This window comes from Ctenopharyngodon idella, chromosome 8 (assembly GCF_019924925.1).
Source record: "Ctenopharyngodon idella isolate HZGC_01 chromosome 8, HZGC01, whole genome shotgun sequence".
NCBI classification, from domain to species: Eukaryota; Metazoa; Chordata; class Actinopteri; order Cypriniformes; family Xenocyprididae; genus Ctenopharyngodon; species Ctenopharyngodon idella.
The window spans coordinates 29,995,613-30,016,458 of NC_067227.1; the positions used below are offsets into that span (position 1 = coordinate 29,995,613).

The following is a 20,846-nucleotide window of genomic DNA, read 5'->3' on the forward strand; positions in this document are numbered from 1 at the left end:
AGTTGTAGGAAATTCCCATAATGTCATTAAAATAATTTGGCCACATTTGGACTAAAGAAAAACCCAACAAACCACTGAAGGGACCTTAATGAAAACAATTCCTTTGTGTAGATGCACAAGAAATGTGGCATAAAGACAAATAAAAGACATTTCAACAGCAAAAAAATAATATCTCTAGATTTTTTTTTAATGGACAATAAATGGTTATGAGATTAATTAAAAATCTAAAAAATGTAAGCACAACAATTCAGTGTTGTCATAGCACCATTCAAAGAGTGAAGCCAAGGGTTACATTAATGCAAATACAATACAGAAACATGAGTGTCATACATGAATTACAGTTTCAACAAACAACTGCTAAGACACTGACTCTGACAAATCTTCACAAATGTGAGGCGACTTCAGCAGCAACTGTTCGTTTTCTCTGTAAGATCAAAGACAAAACCTCAGATTGTCAGGAGGGTTGCTTCATGGTTGAACATCGTGCAAACGGAATAGAGGAATAAAAGGAAATGACAGTAACCTTATCTGTCCTTGCTGGTTCTCAGATCTGTGGTAATTGGGTCGTGTTGAATTGTCTGGTGCAGCATGAGGGCCATGAGACCTGCACGATTCGTCATGGCCGTTCTTACATTGCGCTCCTGCTCAAACAATTCATCCAACTTGTACCACTGGGGGAATAGACGAGTTAATGAGAATCAGTAAATGAATGAAAGATTAAATGTAAGATTGATGAGCAATAATGCAATCTTGTGCGAAAACAACATCAGCTGTTCAGAAATGTCTTGAAAGCAAGAACATCTTAATCCATTTCAGCTTCAAATAAATGATTCCTTTGCAAAGGTAAAAGGTTGAGGTAATGCGCTGACCACTCGGACTCGCTCCAGGTCCACTTCGGCCCTGCGGAGTTTCTCCCAGCAGTAGTGTTTGTTACACTTGCGTTTGGACACCCTGCAATATTCTCCGGTGGGTTCAAATACATCACGAACCAATGGACACCCACAGACCTCGTCCGCAGGGACCTGTACACATGATATTCACATTTATGAATACTGTCCTTAAAGGATTAGCTCACTTCAGAATTAAAATTTCCTGATAATTTACTGACCCCCATGTCATCCAAGATGTTTATGTCTTTCTTTCTTCAGTCGAAAAGAAATGAAGGTTTTTGAGAGAAACATTCCAGGATTTTTCTCCATATAGTGGACTTCAACAGTTACCAATGGGTTGAAGGTCCAAATTGCAGTTTCAGTGCAGCTTCAAAGGGCTCTACACGATCCCAGATGAGGAATAAGGGTCTTATCTAGCGAAATGATCTGTTATTTTCTAAAAAAAAAATATTTATATACTTTTTAACCACAATGCTCATGCGAGGTAGGGCGAAAAACTCATTTTCTCCTCCAACTTCAAAATCATCCGACATAATTTTACCTTTTTTTTTACTTAGTCTTTGCACGATTGCTTTGTAAACACTTGTTCAATACTTCCGCCTACGTCACGCGTGACCTTTCCAACGTGATTACGTAATGCGTGGCGAAGAGCAGTGCAAGATGAGCATTTGTGGTTAAAAAGAATATAATCTTTTTTTTTTTTTTTTTTTTTTTTTTTAGAAAATGACAGATCGTGTAGCTACATTAGACCCTTATTCCTCGTCTGGGATCATGTAGAGTCCTTTGAAGCTGCACTGAAACTGACATTTGGACCTTCAACCTGTTGAACCCCAGCGAAGTCCACTATATGGAGAAAAATCCCGGAATGTTTTCCTCAAAAACCTTAATTTCTTTTCGACTGAAGAAAGAAAGACATAAACATCCTGGATGACATGTGGGTGAGTAAATTATCAGGAAATTTGAATTCTGAAGTGAACTAATCCTTTAATATCAATGCAAATTGAGTGTTTATGTATCAAATGCATAATAACCTTGGGGTCTCTGGAGTGCTCTGGACAGAGAACCTGCAGTCTCTTACAGTAGGTTTTGCTCTGTGGATTGTAAACATCACAGAAGAGCCGTGTAGCCCTAGATACAAGGAGCAAAAGAGCAGAAATAAATGAGACTATGATTTTGTTCACATTTTATCTGTTTCTAACAGGCATTAAAGGCGCACTTAGTAATTTTCCCCTCATTTTACAGATGAATAGAAGAAATACAGACATCCCACCCTGCAAAAACTAATTTCCAGGAGATGGCAGGAGTTGAGTGTAGAGTGTGACAAAATAATAAGAAATCCGAACGCAAGTGGTCACAGGAGACACATTTTATTTGATTACTTTTTTTTTTTTTTTTTTTTTTACCTTTACCAGGAGTTCCCATTGAGATCAAAGAAAGACCTGGCCAATGTAACAGCCATGCAAACTCACAATTAAAATACAACATATACAACACGTATTTAAACACAGAAACATTTTACATAAATTCATCAACAGATATAAGTGTATTCAAATTTTGCAAATTATTCCATGTCCAATGTGCATAATAGGAAAAAGCAGTTTTCCCCAGATGTGTCAAAACCTGGGGAACATTAAAAAGCAAACACAACTGGTAACTACCAGAGCAACAACAAAGAAGGTTAAAGGGTTAGCTCACCCAAAAATGAAAATTCTGTCATTAATTACTCACCCTCATGTCGTTCTACACCCGTAAGACCTTCGTTCATCTTCAGAACACAAATTATGATATTTTTGATGAAATCTGAGAGGTATATGACTCGTCCATAGACAGCAATATAATCAACACTTTCAAGGTCCAGAAAGGTACTAAAGACATTGTCAAAACAGTTGACGTGACCACAGTGGTTCAACCTTAATGTTATGAAGCGACGAGAATACTTTTTGTGCGCAAAAACAAAACAAAACAAAACAAATAACGACTTTATTCAACAATCTCTTCTCTTTTCTGTCATTACCCTTATGCAGTTGACGCAGTAAGCACAGTGAAGGCTTCCAAAGCTGTACACGTGAGCAGCACGACGCATGCATGTGATGCTGACACAGGAGCTGGCCAATAATGAGTCGGCGTTCTGACGTAGAACCTGGAAGTGCTGAACAGCGTATCAGAATGACACAGAAGAAAGGATACTGTTGAATAAAGTTGTTATTTTTGTTGTGTTTTTGCGCACCAAAAGTATTCTCGTCACTTCATAACATTAAGGTTGTACCACTGCAGTCACAAGGACTATTTTAACAATGTCTTTAGTACCTTTCTGGACCTTGCAAGTGGTGGTTAAATTGTTGTCTATGAAGGAGTCATATACCTCTTGGATTTCATCAAAAATATCTTAATTTGTGTTCTGAAGATGAACGAAGGTCTTACGAGTGTGGAATGACATGAGGGTGAGTAATTAATGACAGAATTTTCATTTTTGGGTGAACTAACCCTTTAATACCAGGCAGTAACAGGTCTTCTCTCTTGATTTCAGGGATATTGTACATAATTTGCAGGCACCAGGGAGCTGCTATCAATATGCAGGAGACTCCCGGAACTTCCGGGAGAGGTGGGATGTCTGGAAATGAATAGTACTTTCTTTTTTTTTCTTTTCTTTTTTTTTTAAGGCAATAACTATTTTTATTCAGCAAGGTTTAGATTCAATTGAGCAAAAGTGACAGTAAAGACATTTATAATCTTATAAGAGATCTCTTTTTCAGTTTCAGTTTAATAATAATATAATAAGAAGAAGAAGAGCAGCAAATCAACACATTAGAATGATTTCTGAAGGATCATGTGACACTGAAGACTGGAGTAATGATACTGAAAATTCAGCTTTCCATCACAGTAATAAATTACATTTTAAAATATATTAAAATAGAAAACAAGTTATTTTGAATTGTAATAATATTTCACAATATTACTGTTTTTACTGTATTTTTGATCACATAAATGCAGCATTGGAGAGCATAAGAGACTTCTTTCAAAAAACGTACTAACCCCAAACTTTTGTATATCACAGTGGAAGCATCTAAATCTAAAAAATATGTAGTATTATTATTAAAGAATATATTTTTTACTTACCCCTCTATGCGTGTGGGGTACATTGAGCCAAATGATGTCTGACTCTCATACTGGATAGAAGGAAAAGATGACGTTATTAAAGACACATGAACATCACATCATTTTAAAAACACAACACTAAACCATGACCACAGTTTAAATGTCCATGCATCATGATTAGTAAAAACAAGACACCTTAAATACAACACACCTTGGCGTAGCACCTTTCCATGTGACGCAGTGCCACCTTGGGATTAACTGGGTGACTGCAGGACACGCAGAAAATTTGGAAATCTGTGTCGTCATCGCCCTCATTGACCTTTAGGGAAAAGAAAAGCAATGTTCAGGACACTGTAATGTGTTTGCAGTGTTTACAGCAGTGCAAATGTCATGCTGGAACTATGGTTATGATGATCTCTGACCTCTTCGTCGTGCTGTACGATCTGCTGTTTGGCCTTAGCTATGATGCCCTCCAGCTCGTGGAAGCGTTTTTCCATTTCAGTGAGTCGCATGCGAGCTGACTGTTGCTCACGGCGGATTCGCTCCAGAAGTTTCTTAGCCTGTTCTTCTGCAATGCACGGGCTCTGCTGCCACTGCTGGATACGCTGGGGCAGGATCTCATAGATTCGACTGGGAAGACAAAAAGACACAAATGTTCAGAGTCTAACCTCATACAAACTACTCTCTACAACTGCAGTATTTCTAGGTTTACTTGGCAGCGAGCTTCATGCCGCAGTCATCAGAGCAGTATTTAGAGTTGGCGCGTGCAGCTTCGACACATCCGGGTCCAAGGCATTGTCTGGCTCCTCCAGTTTCTCGGACCTCCGGTCGCTCGCTGTGTCTCACCCGGTCGCGATGCTTCTGTTTGGGTTTGTGCTTCCGAGACTTATTCTCCTCTTTCTTATGAATGAAAACGAAGTCCTAACTTAGTTTTCATTTTAATCACAATGATTTACTTCAAGCCAAAAATGACTATGAAAAGATTAACCCTATAAAGCCTACTGTATCATATTTGATTTCTAATTTCTAAGGCCTCTAAATTATCAACATGATCAAAACTTGATCAAATCCCGTTGTAAAAATCTACTACATGCCTTCTGTCGTCTAATTTATAGTTCATACTTTTTTAGCAAGTAAAATGCCTTTTAGTATAATTTTAAAAACAGGTCAAAGTACACGTCTTTTTGCTGTAAAATCTTTTATATTGATTTTTATGAATATTTCAAGATAAACACTTACTGGGCTGAAGCAACTATTGTTTACTTGATTGTCCATACATAATGTTTCAGAAAAATCATGTTTAAATGTGAGTATCAAATATGAAAAATGATTTGTTCATCTCTCAATCATCATTGTATTGCATTGAACTGTATGTTTTGTCCCCGCAATAAAGACTACAGAGCTTTGATCAGAAAGCTAAGCATATAAATATAATTTTACTAAGACATATTATTGGCAGATATAGTGAAAACTAATTTATATGAATTTTATGCAAGTAGTCTGCTATACTGTTGTAAAGATCTCACTTACATTACAAGCTATCAGAATGACAACTTTTTGCCAATATAAATATCAGCAACTGCAACAAATTGCATATTTTTGCTCAGTTTGTGCCTCTGAATAAAACTGAGGTGTTATTTTATATTCTCCTAAATGAGCCATAAAAGCTCGTACACCTTTTTTAATAAACTGTTCAATTTCAAAAACATTTATTTTTCTGAGTATTAGTTCATATGTCAGGCTTTAGAGGGTTAAACAAGCATTCTATACACATATTTTTAGGTCTTTACCTTTTTTTCGGATCGCTTTTCTCTTCTTTTCACGTGTTTGACCTTAACAGCTCTCTTTCTCAGAGCTGAATCAGCATATGAACCATCATCATCATCACTGTTCCAACCCTGAAGAAAAAAAACATAGAAAACTCAGCCAAAGATTATTGGAAATACGTCCAGGGGGTTACAAGACAGTGAAGTGGGCTAACTTCTTTTAAAGGGGTCCTTGATTATGATTTCACTTTTTTAACTTTAGTTAGTGTGTAATGTTGCTGTTTGAGCATAAACAACATCTGCAAAGTTACGACACTCAAAGTTCAATGCAAAGGGAGATATTTTCTTTTACAGAAATCACTACAACAAACGGCTGGTAGAGACTACAACAAGCTTCTTCCCGGGTTGGTGACATCACAAACCCTAAAATTTACATAAACCCTGCCCCCGGGAACACGCAACAAAGGGGGTGAGGCCATGTTGGGCTGCTTTAGAGAAGAGGAAGAGTTGTTGTAGTAGAGTGTTGTTGTCATGCCGTCATTTTACGCTGGACTGCTTCATAAACAAAGGTCAATTCAACACTGGATTTGCACAAAAGATTAACATGACGGCACATGCTAGTCGATGAGTTGAATCAACTCCACAGCAGCTACATAAATTTATCCACTATCCATTCAGAAACGTCCAGTTTCATTCTAAAAGTTGTAACTTCTTCCTGAGTCTCTCCATCAGTGTCTGACTCCGGTTTGAACAATGTAAGGCTGAACACCGTTACTGACAATCCTCATTTTGGCTGCATGAGATTCTCCAGCTTTGTTGTCGTTGAGCAACTGAAGAGCTGTTAAAGCTCCGCCCTCTTCTGGAAAGGGGGTGGGGAGCAGCAGCTCATTTGCATTTAAAGGTACACACACAAAAACGGCGTGTTTTTGCTCACACCCAAATAGGGGCAAATTTGACAAGCTATAATAAATGATCTGTGGGGGATTTTGAGCTGAAACTTCACAGACACATTCTGGGGACACCAGAGACTTATATTACATCTTGTGAAAAGGGGCAGAATAGGTCCCCTTTAAAAGGGTGCTTTTTTTGTAGTGCTGAAGTGTGAAGTGGGTGTGAAGAGAAGCAGGTACCGTGCTTTGTTCTCCATACTGCCCAGCGCAGTACTGCTGATACAGCTCCAGCTCATTCTCACTGAAGTCTTCAGACAGTGTGCCATCTTGATAGTCTCTACCCTTAGACATGGAGTACTCCTCATCCTTCACTCGCAACATTTTCTGGAAAAAAAAAAATAAAAAAAATAATGGTTAAAGAAGGGTTGGAAACTGAAAAGTTGTAGGTTCAAGCTCCACAATGGATGATCCTTAAGGTCACCATAAAAAATCAAAACTGACAATTCTTGTTTTTTTATGGAATATTGCAGTGTTTATTAGAAATGATTTATCTTTGCACATCGTTATTATTTTTTAAAATTCATGTGCCTTCATTATCTTTAATCAAAATAAGATCCCCTACCTCTTTCAACGACATCATCTTTTCCTCTGATGATGTGTTTACTGGCGTGGCAACCTGTCACTCATATGAGATCGACCAATAGCAAATCAAATCCAATCAATTCCCGTTGAACAAAACTGAGTCCCGCCCTACATTTTTTCATGTTCGAGAAGCTGTTTCACTTGTATATACGTCACAAAAGGAAAGAAAAGATTATCGCAAATTCCGTTTCATGCCGATTTTTACCTCAAGTTACTCTAGACGAATTTTCTCTGTAATTAGTGTACTGAAATTGCTATGGATAAAAGTTTCTGCCAAATTAAAATGACTAATAACAAAACTATGAAAAAAGCATTAAAACTTACAGAACCATTTGAGAATAATTGCTGAGTGCATCATATTGTACACAGAGGCAACAAACATTATCAGACCTTGATGTATATGATAAAAGAAAGATGAAATCACAGGCACTTTTACAAAAGTAAAACTCACCCTAGCGCGCACTTCACATTGCCTCAGTCGGCATTTCTGCCTGATCTTATTCGGGCCACCAAACTTCTTCATGTCTTTACAGAAGTCGCACAGTCCACAGTCCTCTGTGCGCATGCAGGCTTCACATTCTCCACACATGCGAGCGGAGCGCTTAATCTAAGGACAAATCCCAAATACTCCCCATAGTCAGTCCAAAGGTTAATAAACAACACACTTTTTAGTCACCGTCTTCACAAAGGTCATTTTAAAGGGTTAATTCACCCAAAAATGAAAACTACATCATGATTTACTCACCCTCAAGCCATCCTAGGTGTATATGACTATCTTCTTTTCATCCACACGGCTCCAGGTGGTTAATAAAAGCCTTCTGAAGAGAAGTGACGCGTTTGTGTAAGAAAAATATCCATATTTAAAATTTTAAAAACTCAAATAATCTATTTGAGTCCTATTTGATTGAACAGCGAGAGGCGTCTAAGCTTACGCTACTCCTACGTTGCGTCAGGGGTTACTCTTGTGGCGTAAGTCAACATGCATACGGCCGTCTGCCGGAAGCCAGTTATTTAAGTTTTTTAAGTTTTAAGTATGGATATTTGTCTTACAAAAACACATCGCTTCACTTCAGAAGGCCTTTATTATCCCCCTGGAGCCGTGTGGATATCTTTTATGATGGATGGTTGTACTTTTTTGGGCTTCAAAATCTCATCCTCTATTCACTGCCATTATAAAGCTTGGAAGAGCCAGGATATTTTTTAATATAACTCTGATTTTATTTGTCAGAAAGAAGAAAGTCATACACACCTAGGATGGCTTGAGGGTGAGTAAATCATGGGGAAATTTCCTTTTTGGGTGAACTATCCCTTTAAGACAGCAGTTTTTATGAATCAGAATTTCTTACCCGTGACCCTCGCCGTCCATCTGATTTGAAATCCGGTGTGTCGGGCTGATTATCAGTCCCGTCTGTCTCTCCTTCTTTCTCCCGGCTTTTCTTGGGACGGTATTTTATCTCTAAGGTATCATCTTTACCTAGACCACAGGATGCACATACTCAGGGTTGTTTTTGACACTATAATGTCAAATACTATGAAATAATAATAAAAAAAAGAGTACCAGTTTTAAAATGAATAAGATTTTATATTTATTTTATAAAATAAAACAATTCAAATAAAATTTCCTTACCTCGACACTTTTCACAGTACCACACGCGGATGGTTTTAGCCACCTTCTCAGATATATTAATGCAGTCTCCATGAAACCACTCACTGCAGTTGTCACAACCACTATGTACATGAAAAGAATTTAAAACATGCAATTAAAAAGATTTAATTTTACAACAAAAAAAAGCCTCCTCAAAAATGGCATTCAAACATTTAAAAGAAAAACACATCTTACATCATAAAGCAGTTAATGTCTGGTTTGCGACAGACACAATAAACAGGTGCATTGCTCCGGTTCAGACTCGTCTCGGGTCCAGGAGGCTGTTCAAAGTCTGACACTTCGCTGTCCTGTAACATGAGAGAAGAAACATAATTTGTGTCCGATTTTGCATTTTCTGTATGTCACTACTACTGTAACCCTGCCTGCTGAGACTAGTACTGTATTCTGTGCTGCTCACATTTTTTTAAATGTCACTATATACCTTATATGCAACACTTTGTTTCTATATACCACATTTTATATACTGCATACTGTCCTCTGAAACTTTGTGATGCCAAACCTTCATTTGAACGATGGCACGTTTGTGCAACAGCTATTCTGAGCTGTCATGGCCATTTAGATTATATAATATTACATTCTCTCGCTCTACACCAGCTTAATATGCTTTTTTTTCCACAATCTTAACAAACAAGTAGCATGTTTTGAAGATGGTATTTGAATTTTTCATTCAGTACTATGGTATATATCAAAGTATCACTGTATTACAACCTGTACCATGGTACCGCCCAGTTCTGTTTATAAGGGCAAAACAATCAGGAGTGCGTTTCCCGAAAGCATCGTTAGTCAACTATGGTCGTAAGTCCCATTGAACTCTATTGGTAACGACGGAACTAGCGACCATAGTTCGCTTTGGGAAACGCACCCCAGAATGGCAAAACAAATATTTCACTTACCATGACAGATTTGTCCGGTTAATATCCAAAAGGAAGTAATGTCATCACAGTCATTCAAAACATCTGAAACACAAAAACTAATCAGCTGTCATAACCATCGTGAACTAAACGTGTGAAGTAGTGAATTAATTTAATTTAACTCTTTTGTTTACACAGCGGAACACCGCACAACACAACATTTACTTCCGCTTCCACCGCTATGATTCTTCTTCTACGGTTTAGAAATCAATTGATCTACAGCCACCTATTGGACGTGTGTGTAAAACCATAAAAAACGTTTTTGTTAAAATAAAATAAAATATAAAAAGCCAAGGCAGCATTTCTCATTTTCATTTAGTTTAACTTGATGTACTAAAATAACTAAAACTAAAAATGAAATAATAAATAATAAAAAAAACCTATATAGACATATTTAAAAAAAAAAAAAAAAAAAAAAAAAACAAGAAACTAAAGAAACTATAAATATGACTAAAATTAAAATGAAAACGGAACATATAAAAATAAAAACATTCAAAATATTAATAAAACTATAATAGTGTGAGACTAAAATAACACTGGAGAAAAATAAAACTTTGGTAGATGCAAAAGTAAATATTTATAACATCAAAAGGAAATTCTTTTTTTTTATGTTTTTTTTTTTGTTTTTGTTTTTTTTTAAAGACAAACATCTCAAGGCACAATACAAGCATTAAAATATTACAGAATTAAGCAAGTGAGAGAAAAAAAAAACTGAAAATGAATAAGCTAAATAAATGCCCACATACATATAAACATATAATATATGCATATACACATATAAACATCTAAATAAATAAAGAAGGGGGCAAAATAAATAAATATATAAATAAATAAATAACTTTTAGCCAGAGCTTGTCTCCTTAAAATAATCTAAGAATGGGCTCCAAGATTTTTTGAAAAGATCGATCAAAAGGAAATTCTTGACATACTTTGTCTTTAACACTTATAAAATGCCTGTGTATATTTTTTTGCATTTTAAATGTATTTTGTACTGATTTGATATTTTGATAATGCTGATAATATGAAAGGTAACCAGAAAGAAATGTGGGTCAAAATAATCAGAAATATAAACAAATAATTACTGAATTTTTATCGTCAATTACCCAGCGGCAGGCATGATAAAACATGACTTCATGCAGCAAATAAACCAGAATTTCATGAGGTAATTTTTATATACATTTTTTTTTTTTGGACCAGTACTGCAGGTAAACCATATGATAAATCACCAGAAATAAATTAAACAGTTCCCTGCTGTGCAGGAAGGATGTCGTGCACGCGCAGAAGCTCGAGAGATCACAACACGCGCTGGTCAGAGCAGATGCCGCTCGCGCTCACAGGCGAACATCACACATTCATTCTGAATTAAGGTGAATTAAAACGTCCTCGGTACAAGACTGGAGTTATTCGAGATAAGGTAAGAAATACTTCAATTTAACTTTGTGTCTTCACGCTCTGGTCATTTCGCTTCATTCTGGGTCATCAGAAACAGAGTCACGTCATCGAAAGTTTACTTCTGTTTACCTCCTTCAAGTGCAAATGTAGTGCAAAAAATTAATTTTCAAAATAACGCGTGGTTAATTTGGACAAACAATATTATGCGTAATTAAATTCGAACTAATAATCCTTTTATATGCCTATAAAACTGGATATGGTCCAAGAAATATTTTACTTTGACATTTACGACAGCTTGTTGTGCTTTGCTGCTAAACGTCTAAAATGTACATTAATCATGATAAATAATAAAAAAACATTAATCATCATAAATAGGTTCACAGGCAAAGACAAATAATACATTAGGCCTACGTATAGACATTAATCATGTATATGTTGTGCATTCTATGTTTGTTAATGTTAATTATTATAAAGGTAAAAACTAACCTTGAAAAATGAATAAGAGCATTTGTCAAGGTTTTAAAGTAATCTGTGGGACAGCAGAAATCTCCTTCAAGACAAATATGAACATATACAATAGATCTCATCAGCTTCAGATAGGCCTTACTTACTTAATTTCCTACATAGATACTATAAAATATGAAAAAACATTAAAAATGTTACAGTAGATGAGTGACGGTCAAGTGGGAACATAGAATCAGGGTCAGATAGGGATGAGCACTGAACTAGAGAGATTCTCTGCAATGAATGCTCTGTGGGTAAAACGTAGGCAGTTTAAAACCAGCAAACAACCAGCAAAAATGTTTATTATGACTCCGGCATGTAAGCTCAGGGCTTTGATGATATTGTCAGTCCTGTCTGACTCAGCAGGATGTTCAGATTAGTCACCTTCCCAAATCACTTCACGTCAGTTTGGAGCAGCAGCACAGGCAAATGTCTGTTTAATGCACTTTCGGCATGAAATGGAAGTTGCGATAGTTTTTTCTTCCCTATTGTAATGTATATGTGAGTGAAACTGCTTCTCGTTGGATGGGACTTGATTTTGTCCATTGATTAGATGGTTGTGGTGTGCTATTGGTCGATCTCATGTGAGTGACAGGTTGTCCCGCCTTCGCTCCAGTAAAGTCGAGAAGGAGGGGAAGTTATTTTGATTAAAGATTATAAGGCACATGAATTAAAAAAAATTATGCGTACGGATAAATCATTTATAATAAACACGGCAATATTCCATAAAAAATAAGGATTGCCAATTTTGATTTCATGGTCATATTTTGAAGTGTTTCTCAAGCTGTTTTGGGTTATAAAAGCCATCATGTTAGAGGTTTTCATTTTGACCTCTACTCCACAAACACCCAGACTGATTACAGTCCACCCATGCTAAAATACTTCTCTTTCTGGATGTCGTCTCAGAGTTAGAATCAGGCGTCTCAAATGGAGACAGAAGCCATGGATGTCCAACAGCAGGACGGAGGGCAGGACAGGGTCGTGACCCAGGAGAATCCCGTCCACACAACACAACCACAGGCCACCAGCAAACCTGAAGTCACAGGTGAGAAGGAAGTTTATGAAGCAAATCTGTTTGAGAATTTCAGCTTTTATGCTTAATTTACATTTAATTGGAGAAATAGTATTTAAAATTGTCATGACATTCAGAAAGCATAATGACATTTAGACAGACTTAAATAATTATTTGTGACTGACAGGTCCTGTCTCAGCTGAGACTGTTCACAACGGAAGCAACGAGTCCCTGACAGATGGTGGCATAACCAGTGATGATGCTTTACTGCTTCCGGACCATGTACCTACAATTTCACACAAAATAGACAAAGTCAACGGTATTTACATTTTTATGCATCAGAAGGCAATTGATTATTTAAAGAATTAATTCACTCAAAAATGAAAATCATTTTCTAGTTCTAACCACTTAATATTTTTCTGCAAAACGCCAGAGGAGACATTAAACACCATTGGTTTTTATGTGTCTGTTATGACACTTTTATGGTGTTTTTTGTCTTTTTTGGAGCATAAATTACACTTTTCATTTTTAAAGGTGTAGCAAGTCATTTGGAAGAGCAAAAGTTTACAGTATTTTGGAAGTACTTGTCATTTAATCTACTGTTCAAATGTTTGGGGTTTTATGTTTTAAGAATTAATACAGTAAAAACAGTGATATTACAGTGAAATATTATTACAATTTAAAATAACTCTTTTCTATTTAATATATATTGTAAAATGTCATTTATTCCTGTGCTCAAAGCTGAATTTTCAGCATCATTACTTTTGTCACATTATAAATGTCTTTACTGCCACTTTTGATCAATTTAATGCATTATAATACAGAAGAAATAATAAGAAAGAAATTATACGGGTCTGGAATGACATGAGAGTAAGAAAATGAAAAGAAAAAAATTATTTTTGAGTGAACAATTTTTTAGCACAAGTCATAAAGTGTTGTCAAAAGTACCGACCACGAGTCAGTACTGAAATTTTAAAAAATATGACGCTTTGAGCGCTGTTGAGCGGATACATAAACACCTCTGATTGTCCTTTGTGTTCACATGGTCATCAGATATGTCTGTGATTGGCTACAATGATCAACGCACGGGAGCATTTGAAAGCACAAGGAAGTGTTTGAATTTGAAGCAGGAGAGTTTGAAAGCAGGCGTCTCAAACGCTCCCACTTTCAAATTCAAAAGCTTCCTTGTGTGTATCTGTGTAAGCGCTCGGTGAAGAGCATCATTGATGTCTATTTACAACATGTTTTTGAAACGTTGACAATTGTAGCCAACCACAGACAGATCTGATGAGCGCTTGAACATAAAGGCTAATCAGAGGTGTTTACGAATCCGCTCAACACTGGAGCTCACAATTTTAAAATTTCAGTACCGACAAATTGTAATGTATTAAAATGTATTATTGTCTGAATTTTAATATATTCAAATGTGAATTTTAACATTTCAGCGAAGCCCGGTCTTCCCAATGGCTCCTCTCCTCCAGTCATCAACGGGTCTACCATCATCCGTACACCGCCTGCTTCTTCATCAGGAGGATCGACACCTCGCGCTGCAGCACAACAGAAATGCAACCGACATGCAAAGTGCAATGGACACAAACACCCTCACAGAAAACACACGCCCTCCACTTCCACGAGCCAGCAGAGCTTTAAAGGCGATGCCTCGCAGATACAGAGAGTAGCTGGAGATGGTAAAGCATTTGCCCTGTTTGATCATAAACATATCTATTGGTTCAGTCCTTGCTCAAATTTTAGTGTCAATATTTTTATGTATTTTTAGAGCACGTTGGGGCATATCTGAAAAGAGGCCTCCGCCCACAGGGCTGTTCGTAAATATAGGGCCTGCTCTTATCTTTCAGCGACACTAGGACGGCCCGCTGGATTTATCTTCATGTGTTTAATGGTCCCTTCACGTCAGCGTTTGATAATTCTTTCCGTTAGGTCACACATCTCTGTGTGATGACTAACTCACACTAGCTGATACATAATCTAATCTAGTGAATTTAAATACTGAGAGGGTTTGGTGTTTTGACAATATCATGAGTTTGTGACATTTTTTGATTGCTGTGAAGGAATTCTCAAGATTTAAACAGATAAACAAGTAAATTGTGGTGATGTCTCTCGGTTTCGGTGTGCTTGAAATACAAATGACTAACAAAAATGAACATATTAACCACATTATTCATAGTCAATTTTTTGCAGTGTCTTTTTTACACTTGTTACATGTACTATTATAGTAATAAAATTAAATGATGCATAATTACATGCAAGTAACTCTAAACCCAACCTTATTCCTTACCCTAACTCTATAATAAGTACATGTTGTTAATTAATATTACTCAGTACTTAATTGTATAATTATACTGTAACAAGGACACATTAAAATAAAGTGTAACAAAAACAAAGATTGCTATATAAGTGTAAACATAATTAAATGCTGATAAAGGCCATTAGAAAAGCGCAAGTTTGAACAACGTGGTCAAAAATTATGTCACTCCCTTATAATACTGTCAGAAAGGACGCATTAAATTGATCAAAAAGTGACAGTAAAGACATGTATAATGTTACAGAAGATTTCTATTTAAAATAAATGTTGTTTTTTTGAACTTCTATTCATCAAAGAATCCTGAAAAAATATACCAGCATTTCCCCCTAGCATTTTGAGTGCTTTTGAGCAGATTCAAACTTAAACACCTGTGATTGGCCATTGTGTTCACACGTTCAACAGAATTGTAATAAAATTTCACAATACTGTTTTTACAGTAATTTTGATCAAATTAATGCAGCATTGGTGATCAGAAGAGACTTCTTTCAAAAACATTTACCTTTTGAACAGTAGTGTACAAAATACTGTAAACTTTTGCTCTTCCAAATTATTCCAAAAATCTTTTGCTTTACAAGTGGTTAAACAGGGTTAAATCTATCAAACAATGTGACAAAGTCCAGTTAATTATATCATTTACACATCATTAAGGGCACAGATGTCACTGTTTCCTGTGAATGACCCTAATACTGGACAAATCCCTCTATAAACACTGTATGTTTCTGGCTGTTTTTCAGACTGCTGTGCTCACTGCATACTAGCCTGTCTGTTCTGCGAGATGCTGTCGTGTTGTTCGGCCGTGGCTCAGTGTTTGGCCTGCGGTCTGGAGTGTGACGCTCTCTGTTGTTGTGGGGAAGCAGCCACCGGGGGTCTGGCGTGCTGTGCTGAGGACACCTGCTCTGCCCTGCTGGATTGTGGGATACTGGAGGACTGTTGCCAGTCTTCAGACTGTCTGGAGATCTGTTTGGAATGCTGCTCCATCTGTTTCCCTGCCTAATGGGATTCTCAACAGAATGATATCAAGTGCTCAAAGGACTGTAAGTGTGGAGTATATATACAGTCCTGTGAAAAAGAAAGGACATCGTATTGAATTCTATGGATGTATGTATCAGGACATAATAAAAAAATCATCTGGTTGTTAGCAGGTCTTAAAATGAGGTAAATACAACCTCAGATGAACAACAACACATGACATATTACACTGTCATTATTTATTTAAAAAAAAAATAATAGGTCAAAATGGTAAAGCCATGGGTGATAAACTAAGTACACCCTTACTGTTTCCATAGGAATTAAGAGGGTAAGCCACAGTCAGGTGCTGCTAATCAAATGCCTTTTATTAATTGATCATCAGTAAGTGTGAAAACCTCTATAAAAGCAGAAGTTTTGTCAGTTTTCTGGTCTGGAGCGTTCAGGTGTGTGTTAACACAATGCCAAGTAGGAAAGACATCAGCAATGATCTTAGAGAAGCAATTGTTGCTGCCATCAATCTGGGAAGAGTTATACGGCCATTTCCAAACAATCTGAAGTCAATCATTCTACAGTGAGGAAGATTATTCACAAGTGGAAAACATTCAAGACAGTTGCCAATCTTCCCAGGAGTGGACGTCCCAGCAAATTCACCCAAAGGTCAGACCGTGCAATGCTCAGAGAAACTGCAAAAAACCCAAGAGCTACATCTCAGACTCTACAGGCCTCAGATAACATGATAAATGTTAAAGTTCATGATTGTACAATTAGAAAAAGACTGGACAAGTATGGCATGTTTGGAAGGGTTGCCAGGAGAAAGCTTCTTCTCTCTAAAAAGAACATTTTCAAAGTTGCATCTGAACAAACCAAAAGACTTCTGAAACAATGTCCTTTCGACAGACGAGATCAAACTGGAGATGTTTGGCCATGATGCACAGCACCAAGTTAGGCGAAAACTAAACTCAGCATATCAGCACAAACACCTCATATCAACTGTCCACCACGCTGGTGGAGAGGTGATGATTTTGTGCTTGTTTTGCGCCCACTGGGCAACTTGCAGTCAATGAGTTGACCATAAACTCCTCTGTACACCAAAGTGTTCTAGAGTCAAATGTGAGGCAATCTGTCTGAAAATTGGGTCATGCAACAGGACAATGATCCCAAGCACACCAGCAAATCTACAATAGAATAGCTGAAAAAGAAAAGAATCGAGATGTTGCAATGACCCAGTCACAGTCCAGACCTCAAACCGATTGAAATGCTGTGGCCAGACCTTAAGAGAGCTGTGCATAAACAGATGCCCACAAACCTCAAAGAAATGAAGCAATGTTGTAAAGAAGAGTGGGCCAAAATTCATCCAGAATTATTTGAGAGACTGATAAAGTCATACAGAAAATGATTCCTTCAACTTGTTGCTGCTAAAAGTGGATCTACAAGCAGTTAAATCATAGGGTGTACTTAGTTTGTCACACATGGCGTTTCCATTTTGGCTTTATTATTGTTAAATAAATAATGACAGTGTAATATGTCATTTGTTGTTGTTTATCTGAGGTTGTATTTACCTAATTTTAAGACCTGCTAACGACCAAATGATTTTAATTATATTCTGATACGTAAAATCATAAAAATTCTAAAGGGTGTCCTTTCTTTTTCACATGACTGTATGTTATCGTTATCCCGCGTTTTGTATTTATTTAGTATGAAGAGTGAATTTATTGCGTTGATCAAAGTTGGACTGTTCTGTACGAGCCTATTTTCTGATTCTGACAGGCCTTAAATCTTTTTGTATGTTAAAATACACACAAAATCCATGTTTGAATGTGAAACGTTGCTTTGTTTACTGGAGCATCACAACACAGCATTGGCTCAACCAGTGGCTTTAGTTTGGGAAAACCTGTTTAAAAACAATCATTATTGCCATTCTGTTTGGTGCCACTAGAGGCACAGAAATTGCACTCTTCTTCTTTAACAGTGTAGCAAGTCATTTACAAGAGCAAAATTTTACAGTATTTTGGAAACACTTGTCACTTACACTATCGTTCAAAAGTGTGGGGTCGGTTAGCTTGAAGCTAAATGTTGTTGTAATAAATCTCTTATGCTCACCAAGGCTGCATTTATTCACTTTTGATCAATTTGATGTATCCCTGCCGAATGAAAATAATTTATTGTTAAAAAAAAAATCTTACTAACCCCAAACTTTTGAACAGTAGTCTACATATTTGTTACGTATACAAAGAGGTTTATCCATATAAGGTAAATAGTATTCCGCTGGTCATGTGATCACAACATTGCAGCCACTATGAGAGCATACCACCTTTATGTAGAATAATATATTTTGCACTTTTAAGAACTTCATTTTAAAAGTTTTCCTCCAGTAAACTTAAAGATGTGTCATACTCTTCTACTTAAGTAAGGTTAGAAATGTGCCTGTGGTAAAAATACTTTTGCCACCCTTGCGAGTGTTTCATACCACATATGCGACCTGCATGAAGCAAGAAACACCATACTGCATTAAACATCTTCATCAACTGTGATTTTATACAACAGAAAAAAAGTAATTTGCTTTTAAAGAAACATTTGTTGTAATAATTAGTTCCTTTAACACTCTCTGTTTTGAAGTCTAACAGTTTTGATTGACAGCTGAGAATGAGGCGTAAGGATCTTTGTTCTCTGTCCGTTCTCAGCACTCTTATCTAAAGTGTGTGCGGCAGGAAGCCTGGGCGATGCAAAAATAACCAGTCAGGATGACTATAAAGCGCTCGCATATTCCTCTGGGCATGTTGAATTTCACAGGCTTTCTCCAGATGACTCTGCCCAGTGTTTAGACAGTGGGCACCGCTCGAGAGAGAGCGCTGATGTTGAATCTGGCAGAGGGACAGAGATCTGTGTGTCCAACAAAAGCTACTGAAGCTCTACTGAGATGACCTCCATCCCTCCCTGCATCCCGCTGTGGGTGAACACTTTAAAAACATGAGCTGAAACGCCTTCATATCTGCCCTATATCACTGACTTATTGATTATACAAGTCAGCAAATGTATTATTTGAAAATGTGTTTTAGAACAAATAAAAATGTTCAACCACAATTTTCCATGTTAATAAAGTATCTATCTATCGTTCAATCTATTGTTCAATCTATCCATCTATCAACTATCTGTCATTCAATCTGTCTATCTATCCATCTATCTATCTATCGTTCAACCTATCTATCATTCAATCTATCATCTATCTATCGTTCAATCTATCCATCCATCTATCTATCGTTCAATCTATCTATCATTCAATCTATCGTTCAGTCTGTCATTCAGTCTGTCTATCTATCTATCGTTCAATCTGTCTATCGTTCAATCTATCGTTCAATCTGTCTATCATCTATCTATCTATCGTTCAATCTGTCTATCCATCTATTTATCTATCGTTCAATCTAGATATCCATCCATCCATCATCTATCTATCGTTCTATCTATCTATCGTTCTATCTATCCGTCCGTCCGTCCATCCATCTGTCTATCTATCTATCCATCTGTCTGTCTATCTATCGTTCTATCTATCTATCTATTTGCTGTTTTGTAAAAACCTAAATAGAAAAAAATAATGCCATTGCATAAATACTGAAAATGCAAAACATTTTTATGTTTATATATGCAAACTATAACTAAAATTAACTATACTATTATATTTCATCATTTATTCATAAACTGGTCAAAAGTGACAGTAAAGACATTTAAAATGTTACAAAAGATTTTAATTTCAAATAAATGCTTTTGACTTTCTATTAATCAAATTTTATATCATATGTTAATAAATGTTTCTTGAGCATATCAGAATGATTTCTGAAGGATCATGTGACACTGAAGACTGGAGTAATGATGCTGAAAATTCAGCTTTGATCACAGGAATAAATTACATTTTAAAATATATTCAAATAGAAAACAGTTAAATTGAAATTAAAATAAGTTTTAAATTGTAATAACATTTCACAATATTACTGTTTTTTCTGTATTTTTGAGCTTTGGTGAGCATAAGAGTCTTCTTTTTTTTTTTAAAATCTTACCAATCCCAAATTTTTGAATGGTAGCATATATATAAAAAGAGTAAATAAATAAAAATATATATCTGAGTTTTAACAGCGATGAGGTTGGCTGCATATGGAGATGAATCTCACCTCCTGGACTGCTGGCTGGAGGGGCAGGAAGGCTGTGTTTATTGTACAGATGTGCCAAGTGGCGTCAACAGGAAGTGGAGGAAGTGACTGAAATGACAGTGCTGGGGCGACAGGATAAGCCCACACGGCCCTAATCCAGGTCCGGTTCTGACCCAGCGCTCCTGCCCTGTTTCAAAGAGCCGCCGCACACTGTGTCTGCAGGGACAGGAAGCAGCTTTCAGCATCACTGCACTAAAAAAGACAAAACAGCTTTACTACATCAAAGGCCAAATGTCACGCCAGAGCTCATCAAGTCAGTAGAACAGTGGGTCTGCTCTGGTTAGATCATTAGATTTGATTTCTGTGACAGTATACTACTTGCAAAAATGAAATTGAAGTTCATATTTTGCTTTTATTCATTTTGTAAAACGCAATATGTGATTTGTTAATTCTCTCACACCTTTATTTAACTGACACTGGCCAAATTAACTGTATTTTGTAAATATAAACCAATTTTGATATTGATGGCTGCAACACACTCCAAAAAAGTTGGGACAGAGGCAAAATAAAAGTGAAAAGATCACAGAAAATCCAAGTTAAACAGTTTTGAATAAGCAGGAGAATTGGTAATAGGTGAGGGTATTGT

At 36.6% G+C, this 20,846-nt stretch overlaps 2 protein-coding genes across 3 annotated transcripts; one reads left to right on the forward strand and one right to left on the reverse strand.

Annotated features, from left to right (window-relative positions):
- Positions 1-166: 166 nt before the first annotated feature.
- Positions 167-10,063, reverse strand: cxxc1a (CXXC finger protein 1a). Of its 2 annotated transcripts, XM_051903615.1 has the most exons (16): positions 9,844-10,063; positions 9,125-9,237; positions 8,912-9,012; positions 8,631-8,758; positions 7,736-7,891; positions 7,265-7,318; positions 6,883-7,026; positions 5,777-5,884; positions 4,699-4,886; positions 4,409-4,616; positions 4,198-4,305; positions 4,008-4,057; positions 1,922-2,018; positions 870-1,022; positions 524-671; positions 167-424 (listed from the first exon to the last, which is right to left on the reverse strand). In XM_051903615.1, the coding sequence occupies exons 1-15, from the start codon at positions 9,844-9,846 to the stop codon at positions 525-527; spliced, it is 1,758 nt and encodes a 585-aa protein (XP_051759575.1). In that variant the 5' UTR covers positions 9,847-10,063; the 3' UTR covers positions 167-424; position 524. The 2 variants fall into 2 exon arrangements, with proteins under 2 accessions (XP_051759575.1, XP_051759576.1); XM_051903616.1 differs by lacking the exon at positions 7,265-7,318.
- A 2,606-nt stretch (positions 10,064-12,669) lies between these two features.
- zgc:113363 (uncharacterized protein LOC791449 homolog) lies at positions 12,670-19,142 on the forward strand. The gene is made up of 4 exons (XM_051903617.1): positions 12,670-12,802; positions 12,957-13,088; positions 14,215-14,457; positions 15,827-19,142. The coding sequence occupies exons 1-4, from the start codon at positions 12,685-12,687 to the stop codon at positions 16,084-16,086; spliced, it is 753 nt and encodes a 250-aa protein (XP_051759577.1). The 5' UTR covers positions 12,670-12,684; the 3' UTR covers positions 16,087-19,142.
- The last annotated feature ends 1,704 nt before the right edge of the window (positions 19,143-20,846 follow it).